Source organism: Bombus vancouverensis, chromosome 10 (genome assembly GCF_051014615.1).
Source record: "Bombus vancouverensis nearcticus chromosome 10, iyBomVanc1_principal, whole genome shotgun sequence".
NCBI lineage: Eukaryota > Metazoa > Arthropoda > Insecta > Hymenoptera > Apidae > Bombus > Bombus vancouverensis.
This window is the reverse complement of record NC_134920.1, coordinates 10667188-10681121: the sequence shown is the minus strand read 5'-3', so window position 1 is coordinate 10681121 and position 13934 is coordinate 10667188. Positions and strand designations below refer to the sequence as shown.

The 13934-nt window shown below is 39.0% G+C and overlaps 2 protein-coding genes across 8 annotated transcripts in view; one reads left to right on the top strand and one right to left on the bottom strand.

Moving 5' to 3' along the window:
• Nucleotides 1-13934, bottom strand: part of fid (class I SAM-dependent methyltransferase fire dancer) — a 46710-nt gene that overhangs the window by 10049 nt on the left and 22727 nt on the right. For 4 of the 7 annotated variants that reach the window (XR_013059462.1, XR_013059463.1, XM_076622472.1 and 1 more), the window contains exons 2-6: nucleotides 5539-5755; nucleotides 3451-3554; nucleotides 2895-3086; nucleotides 1266-1408; nucleotides 682-808 (exon numbers count right to left, since the gene is read on the bottom strand). Coding sequence is in view for 5 of the 7 variants with exons in the window: in XM_076622472.1 (XP_076478587.1) it covers nucleotides 682-808; nucleotides 1266-1408; nucleotides 2895-3086; nucleotides 3451-3554; nucleotides 5539-5707 (735 nt within the window). In the remaining 2 variants the exon portion in view is untranslated. Of the gene's footprint in view, nucleotides 1-681; nucleotides 809-1265; nucleotides 1409-1858; nucleotides 2113-2883; nucleotides 3087-3450; nucleotides 3555-5538; nucleotides 5756-12010; nucleotides 13301-13934 lie in introns of those variants that run through there. The other 3 variants (XM_076622471.1, XM_076622473.1, XM_033337177.2) reach the window with 3 other exon arrangements.
• LOC117158270 (alpha-N-acetylgalactosaminidase) overlaps nucleotides 7879-13934 on the top strand; it is a 34274-nt gene continuing 28218 nt past the window's right edge. The window contains exon 1 of the mRNA XM_076622479.1: nucleotides 7879-8143. Within this exon, the coding sequence (XP_076478594.1) occupies nucleotides 8124-8143 (20 nt within the window). The 5' untranslated portion in view covers nucleotides 7879-8123. The remainder of the gene's footprint in view (nucleotides 8144-13934) is intronic.

Here is a 13934-nt window from a genome sequence, read left to right as displayed (position 1 = left end):
GAAACAACGAGAGGCAAAATTACTCGGGCATCCCGCTGACAAACGATCTTCGCTGCATTTTGCCCGTTCCAATTACATTCGAAGCGTATTCTGCAAGCAGTTAGCCTACTTTTTTCGGTACCGAGCATCGTTACGGTTGCGCGCGGAATCGATAAGGCCTGGCAACAATTTAGCCACCTATTACTAGAAATTATCGTGTCGCAACAACATGCAGGCGGAAAGTTTAAAGAAAAAAAAACAGGCGAAAAAGGAATACAGAAAACGAGAAGGAGAAACAATCTCAGCGTTTGCACGCGATTGTATAACACGTGACAACTGGGAACTATTCAAGGAAACGTGAGCGTAATGCGTGGCTGGAAAGTTGGACCCCATCATCTTTGATGCTCTTCTGCGAAATATACATTTTTCTTTCGTTTCATCTTTTCACAGGTTCTCGGTATAGTAGTAGTAGACAAGTTGCGCCTCGTGGCTTTTATCTAATACAAGAAATATTCCAAATATAGAACATATTCGTTACAATAATAGACGAATTACTCTTTGCCGTATATTTTGTTGCTTTGATTGTACTTATAAAAATATGAATTTGCACGAACATCTTGCAGTCTGTTCTAATCAACGAAATTTATATCTCTTCCGGCAGCCAAGTTTCCAGCCACGAACGTGGTACGTAGATTATGTTACCTGCAAAGCGCGACGGAAAAAACTGTAGCACGTCTCGTTCGGGCTGGATAGGCTGCTGGTTGACGGTGATGGGCTGAATATCGGGTCGATCCAATAGCTCTTGCTTTTGCATTTTCGTTGGCTGTTCCTGAAACAAGAATCCCATTAGCAGTAATTATCGAGGTTACCATGTTGGCTCTGGAAAGCGGAAGAAGAGAGGAAGACTAGGGTAGACGATGGAGATGCAATTTTCGTAAATTACCAATCTGGCAGCACTGTCAAAGTTTTCGAATAATTAACTCGTGGCAACCTGGATCGTTTACATTCCGAGCGAACCTTCACTAGTGAATTTTCTCGATTCTAGGAATTTTTATTTTTCCTCAAAAATCTTTTACATCTTCTGACTTAAGATCGATTGTACAACGGATTGGACGAATATGTCAGAGTAATTTTGGCGGATATTTCGGAAGCGTAAAACAGCGATCAACGTGACGTAAACGACTCAGTTTGTGCACAGAAGTACTAAAATATGAAGAGACGAATTAAGTTGAGCGCAATGCGCGTTCTTCCTTTAGCCTCTTTGGATCGTTGAATCGATTAGATACCTTTTGGAAGATGGGAATTTTTGAGCGTTCTGATTGTAATATAATTCAGTGGCGTGTGGCGCGCTCGAACGTTTCGACCTATTTGTCACCGAGTTCATGCAGTAAGCTTTCGGCCATGGTACCAACACGTCTTGAGACTCGAACTGCAAACAAAAAGAACGAATTTTTTTTATTAATATTCATATTTTTTACTCGCTACTATTTATTAAGATACGTATCTTTCACCTTGAAAGTTATCGTCAAAGGAAATCGCGTTTACGCTATTATAAGTGAAATTTCAACCTGATACGTTTCTTTTATATTGTAGGTCAAAAGTAGAGAAAGTTATTACTTGCAGTGGTTGAGATAAAATTTACTTGGGGCGAAGTTTTACCCATGGCTAGCCTTTAAAGGTTAAATTTATTAGAAATTGCTAATATGGTCACTCTGTAAAAGTATTAATAGGGATAAGGGATATTAATAAAGATAGAAGTAATTATAAAAGGATATCCAGCGTTGGTAATTAAAAAGCTTCATAACCAAATGAACAAAGTACGTGCACGAAAGATTGGACTGGAAAATAGATTTAATAGCGATAGATTCGAACGGTTTACCTTGACTATGTGCATTGGAATAATCGTATCGATTGACCGTCATGCTTGGCGTGGGTGTATTTCATAGGCATGTTCGAATACCGTTTGAATTCAATCGTATCGGATGACGACATTTTTAAGCTGAATCGAATAGCCTATATATCCGCAAATCCTTCGAATAGCTTGTAATCCGAAGTTTAAGCGCGTTTACACGCTCCACGTGCTATACACAATTCCATACATTTGAAGCTTTTTGTGTCACTAAATATCTGCTTTTAACTTGAAACGTAAAACAAAAAATAAATTGAAACAGATGGTATACGGGACTTTGAAATGAAAATAAAAATACGAAGAAATAATGTAAAATAAGATTTACATATGGAATATTATAGCATCGCATTATTTTGCCCCTTTGTAATTTTTCTCTTTTTTTCTTTTTTTTTAATGAGAAATAGTTAAGAATTATTTACCTTCCTACGTCCAATGTTTCGTTTGATTTTCTATCTCCGTTATTTTATTTATTTTAGAAGCAATATTTTATTCATTACACGAAGTTACCAGTTCACTGCATGAACGAATAGAGAAACCAAAAGGGGGATGAACAGGGATGAAATACCAAAGACTGACCACGTAGAAGACATATACTAATCTGTATAGTAAATTAAAACACAGAATATAGATATACATTTGGATAAATAGCGTAACGAGTTAAGAGTTGGCTCTAAGGAATAAACTAATATATTAGGGTGTCCCAAAGTTTCTTTCCTTTTACAAGGAAATAATAGATGCGCGACATTCTTTCTTTTACATTATTTTATTCAATTATGTATTATCCATTTTCTAGTAATAGAACAAAATGTTCTCTTACTATTCAAATTATATTATTTTATTGAATCACATATGATCCATTTCGTAGTAATACAACAGTTGTTTGGGTCAACCTAATAGGAGCAAGATGCAGGAAGCGTACACAAGAGATTGTAATAGGTACGTATGCCTCGATACGATAAACGAACACAACACAATACAAATATTTGATTTGTTACGTTTTATTTACCCTCCTGTGTTTTTGTTCCATAGCCCATACCGATATAACCAGTCGACCGCCGATCCGCAATACTCTTGCGAGTTCTTTCAACGCGTGAACCCGCCTCTCTGTTGTGGCAAAGTGATGCACCACGGCGATCGAGAGGACCGCGTCGAAACTCTCATCTCGAAACGGCAAAGCTAGATTATCGCAGATCAATACCTGCAATGTAAACGACGAATTAATATCTCGCCTATTTTCTAAACACTACGCGCGTTCTCTTTTACATTTCTGCGAAAATTCAAATGCCTCATAGACACAGTCTATTAGCGACAATGATATTAGTTTCGGTCTCGCTTGTTGTCAATATTATTACGTACAGTTGTAAGATAGAATTTAATTAGAAAGACATTATAATAATCGCGAGATGACCTATCCCGGATACAATTAATAACGTTCGTTATGATTAGAGCTTAATCAGGTCGTTAGAGGCAGGATACGGATACAAGAGTTTGTTTCCGGTATTAGACTGCAGTTCCATTTTATGTACTCTCGATATTTATATTTTCTAAAGTGATATATTCACCTCATTTTCCTTCTCACGCGCGATATCCGTGAAACGCTTGCACCGGTCCACTCCTACCTTAAAGATGCTGTGATTAACGTTCAGGTACTTCCCGTTGCCACAACCTGAATAAGAGCGATCGACTCGTTAGCTAACGATGTCTAATAAAGTTTCACAAATAAACGTATCTGCAGCTGCGTTCTTTCAGTCGTTTGCGATTAAACGTGTGTTTTTATCGCTACGAAATTTCCTAACATGGAACACAAATGGAACGGGTCATTATCGACACGCGTGTATCAATTTTATGGCAAGCTTTACACGAAGTTTCCCTCAAAGTATCGAGTCTTGCCGCTCGCTGAAACGGAAATAAGATTCGGAACGTACAGATTCTAAGAGCGCGGCAGCAAGAAAATAAAATTAAATTGATCACGAGTGAACCGCGGGGATTTTACTGCATTTACGACAGATTTGAGAACGTAAAAACGTACGTAAAACGGCAGATTTGAGAACGTAAAAAAATACGCGTACCATGCAAAGACAGGGAAAATATTCAGAGTGAACTACGTTCTCTGCTATATATGATCAGCGAAATGAATCTACGCGCTAGTTTCTTTAATTAAGAAAAATACGAAATTGCAGGAAAATCCGCAATATAGTTACCAGCGAAATCAAAGGTTTTGCTAGGAATTCCGGTTTGGTAATGCGATCAGCTGATCGGCCTGTAAGAAACAGACCGGAAAACCGATGACTAATTCGACGGGTGAAACCGGTAGTTGAAACGATGAACGAAAAGCGGTTCAGAAGCGGAACACGGTACGCGAACCCGGCCTCAAAGTTCGCTGGTCGATGAGTTTGTGTAATCCAAGGAGAACGTATCCCACGGTATTTCAAAGGTGGCTACGCGACATATCGTTCGACCACATTGCATTTGAACTTAGACAAGCGTACGTGTTACCTGTACGTGATTTACACGAACTCGCCTTGATACATCCGTGCGGAGGTCAATTGATCATGTGAAAGCGCAAGTAGCCGGAGTTAAGAGGCGGGGAAAAAGCGGCCAAAGGAAGGAATAAAGACACGCGTCTATAAATGGGCTGTGCACGCGCGTGTGTGTATGTGTATGTTCCATGGGGCGCGGCTATGGTAAGACTGAAAAATCTGCGAATCGACTCGTGAGATCAACGAGCAGCTAGATTAAATTGTTCGTTTCCGATACAAAAATTTCAGAATATTTTCATTAAATTATATATGTAAATTGTACAGGGTGTCCCAGTATTGTCTTATAGCGTGGTAACCACAAGTTCGTTGCTTTTCCTCTCGTATTTTGCCACAGTCAAGTATACTTGATAAATATTCGAACTAAGGCTTAAACGAACAAATTTTCTTCCATGTTTTGTTCTTATCTTTTCATAAGGAAACACCTCGTGCGTGTTATGCTTGTACTTGTTATTCAAATTATACAATCTTCCTAAAAAAAAAAGAAAAGAAAAAATGTATAGGTAACAATCTTTCTTTGGTACAGCGTAATTAATATCACATTGTCCTAAATGAAAGTTTAGAAATAAAAATTCTCGTTGCGCTTTGTATGAAGCAGTGGAATCTTCTTACATCCTCTTCGATGCTCGCTTTCGTGATTCGCCTGTTGTTTTTATTCCTGGGTACCTCTGGCCTTGATTCACCGTACATCGAGCAGTCTTTTAGCATGTGCTCGAAGGATCCTGACTTTTTTCTCTCACGTACCTGACACAGTTCCTCTTCGTTTGTACATCGTGCTACTTCTTTTATTTGACTTCCCATTCTTTTCTTCCTACCGATTTTGTCTGTGCCAGAACCTCATTTTAATTCAATCGAACGGTTTATTTCCATATACCGTTCTCTATTCACTTTTCTCCGAGCTTCTTGTAACCTGCTTCGTTTACTAAATACGACCATTCAATGAATCTTTGAGCGACACGTTTAAGCGACCACAGCGATTACGATAATAACATTTTTTCTTCTATCGTGTACATAGACTATACCGACAAAGCTGTAGGACACCCTGTACATGGTAAATGTTAATATCTTCGTTCAAAGGAGACTATACGATGTGTGAAAAGTCGGTGAAGTTACCAATATCGCAAACAAGGGCTCCCGGCTCCAATTCTTCGAGAAATTGATAGATTCGTGGCCAGTGTCGACTCTGGACCGTTTTTTCGGCGCATTGCTCGTAAACTTCGTGGACGTAGGCTTGCTCCAAGGCCACCGACCGAGCTACTTGCTCTCCGTCGCTTTCAGACATCCCTCTCGCTAAGATGGTTTACCCTCATCCACACGCGTGTCCGCGAAACTGCAAATAAAATCGTCACTCGTTATCGATCCATAAGGGCGAACATAAATTTCACAGTAAAATATCTTTACTTGAACTTGACAGAGTGCAAGGAATTTCGTCGTTGTACGAAAAGACTAAATTCAGACTAAACTTACAACGCTTCTACTTGAAATCCATTGAAAATATCTCTGTATATAGGGCGAGTATTTATTTATTTATTATTACAGCGAGATTATTATATTATTACAATTATATTATTTATGTTGAAGTGGTCACACCACTTATAAGAAAACTCTACGTCTGGTCTTTTTAGTTTTCTCAAGCACGGAAGCCATCGACAGCGCGTAGACAAAAGACTGCGACGAAGTCAGACCATAAACGGTAGACAGGCGACGTTGGCTTCGGGGTTTTTAGTTATCGGGTAACACAGCTAGTGTAACGTCAATTCACATCAGACATCAGGCCACACACCACGGACAGGATGGCACCCAGATGACCCCTTGGTGCGCACCCTCAATAGTCTTAATTACCCACCAGGGGTCTTGGCATTTTCATAGTTAAGGTCCTTCGGACCAAGCGAGTATTTCCTGTCTTAGATTTCCCTTTACGTTTATTGTCTACCACGTGTTAGCTTAGAAAGTTGATTTTCTTCACATCTGGTATGTTCCGTTAGCAACTTTCTCGCGAGGGCGGCTAAAACCCTTCCTGGTCCACCAACCGTCTTATTATCCAATCGGAGACGGTGTCTACTGCCCTCACTTCCTTAACCAAAATTGTCATCAACAAATCCGATAGTCCCGTGTCCTTAGACACACCCACCCCTAGCCTTCCTCAGACATAGTATTGCCAGAAAAGCTCACTTATTCTATATCCTTAGAATAGTCAACATATCTATACCGGTCTCTACCCTTATAAGTGGCGTACTTAACGTATCGTTGTAACTAAGTCTTACATAACGTGGTTGGAGTGAATTGTGATTTATGTTAATTCAGTGTGTGTTACATTGTGATTGCTGAATTCATAATAAAGTTTAATTAAAACAAAGTTAATAGTTGTGTTACGACTCAGCTATCTTTATTTTCATCAACCAACCCTAAAAATTACGCGACACTAGCGTGCGGATCTGGACCAGCTCAAATTGTATCCTTACTTATAATTACGCTTCTATTTAAATATATTTTCTGCCTTGCAATTTATCCACGTGTTTACACATCGAATAACCTCAACAATTTATAAGCTGTGAATTCAAATTGAAAAAATATGTAGATCGATATTAAACGAGACAGAGTGAAGGACACAGCAAAAGGCGAGGGACTGTTTGCTCTTGCCGTGGTTTTCTACTTGTCGTTTCACGTTACGCTTGTTTTGAAACGGTCTGTACAGTCACTGGCAGCGACCGGATAACAGCCGGTAAATAAAACTGATCCTGATTTCTAATTACGATGGAACTTGAATTACACAACCCAAAACCGCTGCAACTAATTTTACCTCGCTAATCCTCTGCGTTTTTTTTTTTAATCTGATAAAACACCTACGCAAGGTCACGCGACGATTCTGTTCGAAATTTATCATTGTCGTCCCACGTTAACAATAACGCGACGGTTTCTCATAACACGGAAGCTCGGAAACTCTGCGCAGCGGGTTTCTCGACTCGTGTCACGGTGCATTTTCACTTGCTCGTTCCGTTTATTCGCCAAAACTATCCTCCGCGTCGCATTGTCTTCCGTCTTATCACCTACGATGAATGGAAACAAAGGATCGGTTTAAATTATTCGAGCGCAGGACAGCTACGCGTATCTCGCCACGCCTCTAAATATTCTACGGATATTTTCCACGGGAATTTTTGTTTAGGAAAAGAAATGAAGTTTGATCTCGTTGATCGAACGTTTCGTCGGAATTTTCGTCCCGAACATTCGTCAAATTCCTATCAATTTTTTCGACCGGAACAAAGAAGATACAATTTTGCGATGGTGTGACGTTAGTGAAAGACGTGGCTGATTGTTTATAAACGTTGTTAAGGTATGTTAATGTTGTCAAGGAGTGTTGTGAGCGTTACCAAGGTTTGTTAAAGGAAAAATGAGCGTGGTAATGCTGTCAGAGTTGAATTAATCGTGGTCGAGAGAAGTTCATCGTGTTGCTGTGACGTAGAAATAGTGATAAGCGAATTCGTGAAGCGCGATATTATATTCGATTTTGTGAGAGTGTTGCAATATTGTGTTTATCGTACTGTCTTTTCTGTTAATTTATAATAAACATTCCTCTGCTATCCAGCTACGAATCTCCCAGTTTTTTCGAATCCTCCGAGTAGAATCGCTTTCGTTTTCAGTGCTGCACGGCTTTAATTTTATTTGGTCATCCATTGATATTCCATAATCGGCGGCCGACGATGGATTCCGGTTTTCAAAGGTACCGGTTTCGTACTTTCTCGTCACTTTCATTTACCAAGCGCTCCCTACACGGTTCCACCTCGATAAGTTGTGAGGAAATCGTTGATGTTTATTAACATCCTCGACCACTCTTATTCCCAATAAATTCTCGTATCTTACGTCTTTCCCCTCGTGATTTCGTGGCGAATATTTCTCTCTTTGATATACCGATAGACTTGTAAACAATCGTGATATCAACATCATCGTTTCAAGTTATGTTTAGAAAGGTTCAATTGATAATTGAATCGCATGGAAATGAATTATTAATCCGCTTAAACTTGATTACTTAGTCGCGTATCGTAGATCGTCGATGCTGTACAAGGAATATCTCGTAAGGAATTTATTGCAAATACAGTAAACCGTCGTATAACGCGAGTTTTTGCAACGCGAATATGATATAACGCGGCAAATACGCGTAACAAAGCAATTCTTCGTTGAGATTCGTTGAAAAGATCGAACATGATTCAACGATTGAAAATGAATATTTACTTGCATGAAAACGAAGACGTTGCAACGCGATTTGCGACGATTCCGACGATGACTGATAACGAAGATCGTAAAAGTATTTTTCAATTAAAAAGAATCTTCAAGAACACAATACGTGGATTTGTATAATTACATTTTTATTAAATTTCAATGAAATACAACATTCTTTACATACATGAATAACATGTTTTTTTTTAATCAACTTCGTATATACGTTATTTGTTTTTAAAATATTGTCCTATTCGATAAAACGTAGAAAATAAAAGTCGACATAGCGACGATCGCTTGGAACACGTTACTTTCGGAAAACGCGATTTTACTGGAGTTTACCGTGTCTCTAAAACAATTGAACATATGAAAAAATATGTTCGTATAATCTTCGTAAAATATTCGTATAATCTTCTGCATGGAAATCGTTTCACATGAGAATCCAAGGACGATTAAATTCTTCTTTTTTTTTTTTTATCAAATTAAACGCTTCCTATTACGTACAATTGAAATTTCCGATAGATAGCCGATTAAAACGTAATACAGAAACGCAACGTAACGTATAAAATATTCCGCGGTGAAGCGGCAGAGCCGGCGGAAAGGTTAAAGTTTAAAAGGCTTTAAAGTTTAAAAATGCCAGCAAGAGTCTAGAGGCGCGTTTTTTTAAAAAGAACGACGCAAAGGAGGGTTAAAAATAGTCGTCTGCAAGTACTTCCGTTAACGCTAAAATAACAGCTCCAAATACTTCCGTATTCCGTGTATGTTTCACCGGAGGTTCATCCTTAAGAGGACCTGAGATATTTTTAAACGCTGAGCCTCCAAGCTCTTTCATCGAATTCAAGGAAAATCATCCGTGAACATATCTGTCCTCGACTTTCGTTCACCTCCACGGTCAAAGCCTAATCGATCTTACTTTTTGATGTAACCAAAACGCGTTCACCTTTCCAACGAACTGCAACGAAATATTCACATAAATCATAGAATGACGAAACGAGAATAAAAATACGCCCATTATGGTCGTTAAACTTTTCGACTGTTGCAACCGTGTTAAAAAGCGATCCTATTCCGATCATCGCTTCGCAAAAATTGAAAACCGTGAAATTGGGAATAATCGGTGGAGCGTTTTGGCGGAACACACCGGGCCAGAATCTACAGGTAGCACGTTCGACCTAATTAATCGTCGCTGGTTGGCCTACATCCTAATGAATCGCGTATTGACCAGTGCAACTGAGCTGCACGCACGAGATTATCGGTCGACAGCTGTCGCGAATCCAGTTCGAAACAATAGCTTTGGACATTGAAAAAGAGAAGAAGAGATGTTCGACTAAACGTACGTTCCAAACTGATATCCACGCTCGAAATTGATATTGCCACGTGATCGCGTGCAGTGAGGTTCTTCGCTACGTGCGACATTGCGCCTGTTACTATCGCCTCGTGTATTATTTTCTGCTTTTTTATTTATTTTCCTCCTTAGTTTCCTCGGTTTGACGATGGTCGAGAATCGATGAATCGTATGGCAAGGACTTTGCTTAGTTACGCGTTCCATAGCGCCGCTACCGATGGATGGAACTTTATTCAATTCCTGTCTAGTCGTAAATCAAGAATCGAGAAAATTACTAATAATCGATGCAACGATAAACGGTATTACGTGTTCTTTCGTGGTTTTAAATTTTCCATAAATGTGTAGAGGAAAAGAGGGAAGAGAAGAGGAGAGAAGACAGGCGATAAAATCGTCTTACTCTTCGGCTCTCTACCAATCAATTTCGTCGAACGGAATCATCATCAACGCGTCAGAGTGTTGATTTGAAAAATCGATCGGACTATCTATAATTGGCTGTTTGACAAACCGAACAAAAGGTACGGGAGGGAAACCGAGATACCGAGAGTATATCTGCCTGTGAATACGAACGGGTTTTATCGCGTCCAAAGAGAAATGCTCCATATACGTCAATCCATCGATCAATCAACGCTGTTTTTTCCTATGAGTTTCCCCAGGCGTGCAATATTAGTTTGTCCAAAGGAAGGACGACGATTGGAACGATCGCGAAACTGTATTCTAGATTTCGTAATTGCAGCAATGTCTCCATCTAAATATCTTAGCGTGGTAACATTTTCTGCGATCGCGAATCGGACAACAAAATAGCTAAATTTATTACGACAGCTACATAGAAATAACGTAGCAGATCTCATTGTGAAGATTAGATCGCAGTGGAGATTAATTGTACTTTCTTTCGAATAAACTTGTAAACTTTAGGCGAACGTTCAATCAAGTTTGTATAGAGGTGTTTGAATTCGAAGAAAAGAGGAATACGAGGCAATTAGAGTACTTCGTTTAACGAAAGGCGAGCAATTAACGTAATACTCGTAACAATAATTAATAGCTTCCAAAGATTCTTCGAGACTCTAATAACTCGGTTATAGTTCAAATACTTTATACCTGAACGTTATTCGTGAATTGTATCTGTTCAAGTGGGTCTCACTTCTAGGGAAACTCTACGTCTTCTCTAGTGTTTAGTTTTTGGCACGACGATTCTCTTTGCAGCTGTTCCTCCGTTGTATTGGGTCGGCAACTAAGCGATTGAGGATTTTGTCATTAGGTGGTGTTGACAAAATCCGCGATCACTTAGTTGCCAACCCAATAGTACCGCGGAAAGATCGCCGACATACAGACAATATCGACGATAAAGCGCAAATGGCGACAAACCGAAAGGGTCGGAAAACTTCAATAGGGAAAACTTCAATCGATATATTTCGGCAACGCAGCCGTTGATCGTTCACTTAGCCACCGGAAAAGACAAGAGTCAAGAATCGTTAACCGAGAGTTGTCATATCACGCTACTGTATTAAGTCCAAGTTAAACAATCATCGTTTTCTGTTTAATCCACTGTAATAAATCCATCTATCAATGTATTATCACATAAGATAGAAACCACTGGAAATTCTAAGTTCTAACATTTCTGAATCAAGAATTTCTATAATACATTCATCCACGCGTTTGGTCTCTCTATTCCGAGATATAAAACCTCAACTTATAATTATGTATATATAATTGTTAATTAATTATATATATAATTGCGAATTATAATATTTAATCGTTATTGGTATTTCTATCGATACCGATACGGTGCTTGTAATAAATGTAATCGAGTATCGTAAACGTCACATCGATGATATTTATCAGGTAAAATATAGAACTACGAAAGGACCAAGTATTTCAGAATCCAATAGCCGAATTTAATATAAATCTGATATAATAAACCTAATTGAAATCGTTGTGGCCATTTATGAGCCAGAAATACCGCATAATTGCACAAGACATGCTAAGCCTGTTCCTCTCGTATTTCGCGTGAATGCGCCACTAGTGAAAACTTACCACGCTCGACCATCGAACAATAACTTCTTCTCCTTCGAGCAACGTTTCTAAAGCTTCTGTTCCTGGCAACGGTGGAGGACCCTCGTCGAAATGGCCGTCGTCGACGTTCGTTGTCAACATGGACGACACAAACAGGTCGAGTGGTCTTTCCATTAACGAAAGAGGAATTCTGCAAGACGCGTCCGCTCGTGGCTGTACGAGCCACGAGCACGTGAAGAACGACGCAAGAAAAGAATAACAGCTGAGAAGGGAGAAACGTCGAATTGAAAGAGCAATCCACAGGTAGATCGATCCTCCAGAGGGATTAAAATCGAGAGCGACGCTGCTCTTCGACGCTCTCCGTGCATCGAACACAATCTCAACTATCGTGCCTTCTTGAGCACTACGTTTCTCATTTATGAAATATTATGAAACGATTATGCATCTATGTATATATTTGTTAAGATACGTAGTAGTCTTTGAATAATTATACTTAGGAAAATTCGTAAGCGTACATTGATTAAAAAAAGGAGTGGTCTTAAGTAACCGATATGAAATAATTCCATTCACAGTTTAATCAAAAAGGGTCTAAATGAGTCTATCGTCGACGATGCGATACAAAGACGTTGCAAACTACCACCAATAAAATAATAATCATCGTGTAACGATTCCTTCGTGAACATTTTACCTGTTCATTTTCTCTCTCTCTTTTTCTCTGGATTCGCGATTCTTATTTAGAGTTTGATCATTGGTAAAATTCGTAAAACAGAAAAATTCGGGAAAAATGGCTATTAGTAAACGTACACACTTACATCTCCAAGAAGAAGATACCGAGCAGGAAAATCTTCGTTAAAATAATCCACCATGTACGGTAGAACATTTTTATAAATATGTGTGAGAAAATTTCATTCATAGACCGATATCGGATGGTGGTATGCATCCGCAATAGAACAGCTCTTGCAGAACCTTCAGAATCAGTTTATCGACCCTCTGCTTTTCTTTGGCGCTAGAACTGACATAGTTGTCCCTGTAACGTAGATAAGGAACTGTGTACGCTCGGCACCAACGTAGAAATTCACCGGTGTCTTCCGTGCGAATGAACGTGACGATGGCCCAAAGCGTGCACAAGTTCCGCGACTTCCGTTTCGTTTGAAGGTACAGCTGGCAGACGTCCAGGAACATCATCAGGTCGACGACGCTCTTCCCCATCGATGAGTAGGCGATCGTTTTGAAAATCTTCTTTCTTCGAAAAATTCTATTGTTCTTAATCTCGCGTATTTTCTTCTTTTCTTTTATCCTATGTTTTAGCACCTGCAACGAATGATCGCTTGGAATTAGCGACCTTTCTTTAATAGATTTTTCATGACTTTGAATTGATTTTTAAAGGGGCTTTGGTGTTACGAATGTTCAGTTAACTCTTTATAAATTTCGTGAATTTTTCTTTCCTTTTCATGCGCTTTAGAGAAAATGCTGATATCGCGTCCTTTGATCTTTTAAACGTTTAATGGAATCTTCGTTAAAGGCTTTTTATAAATGAAATAGTTCGTAATTGTTTCATAGTTGATACTAAATTCATGATCCTAACAATTCTTTTTTTTTTTAAAGTTAAGGTTTAAATTAAAAGACAATCATCTTTCAGACGATTTTTAATTGGTCTGCGTTTCCATTCATCCAATATTTTAAATGTTCAGTAAAATCTTCGTCAGAGGTTCGTCGCTAACCTAATGTAATCATCGTAAGAATCCACTATTTACAAAAGTTCGATACAAACATCCCGATATTTGATCAACATCGAGTATTTTCATCTCCTTATCGCGTACCGATAAATTCGCATTTTACTGTCTGCACATCGATCAAAGTCTGTGGAACGTTCAAACAGACCCATCCGCTGATTCGGTCGACAGTTCGACGAACAGATGTCATTAAACATCAAACAACTTCTCGA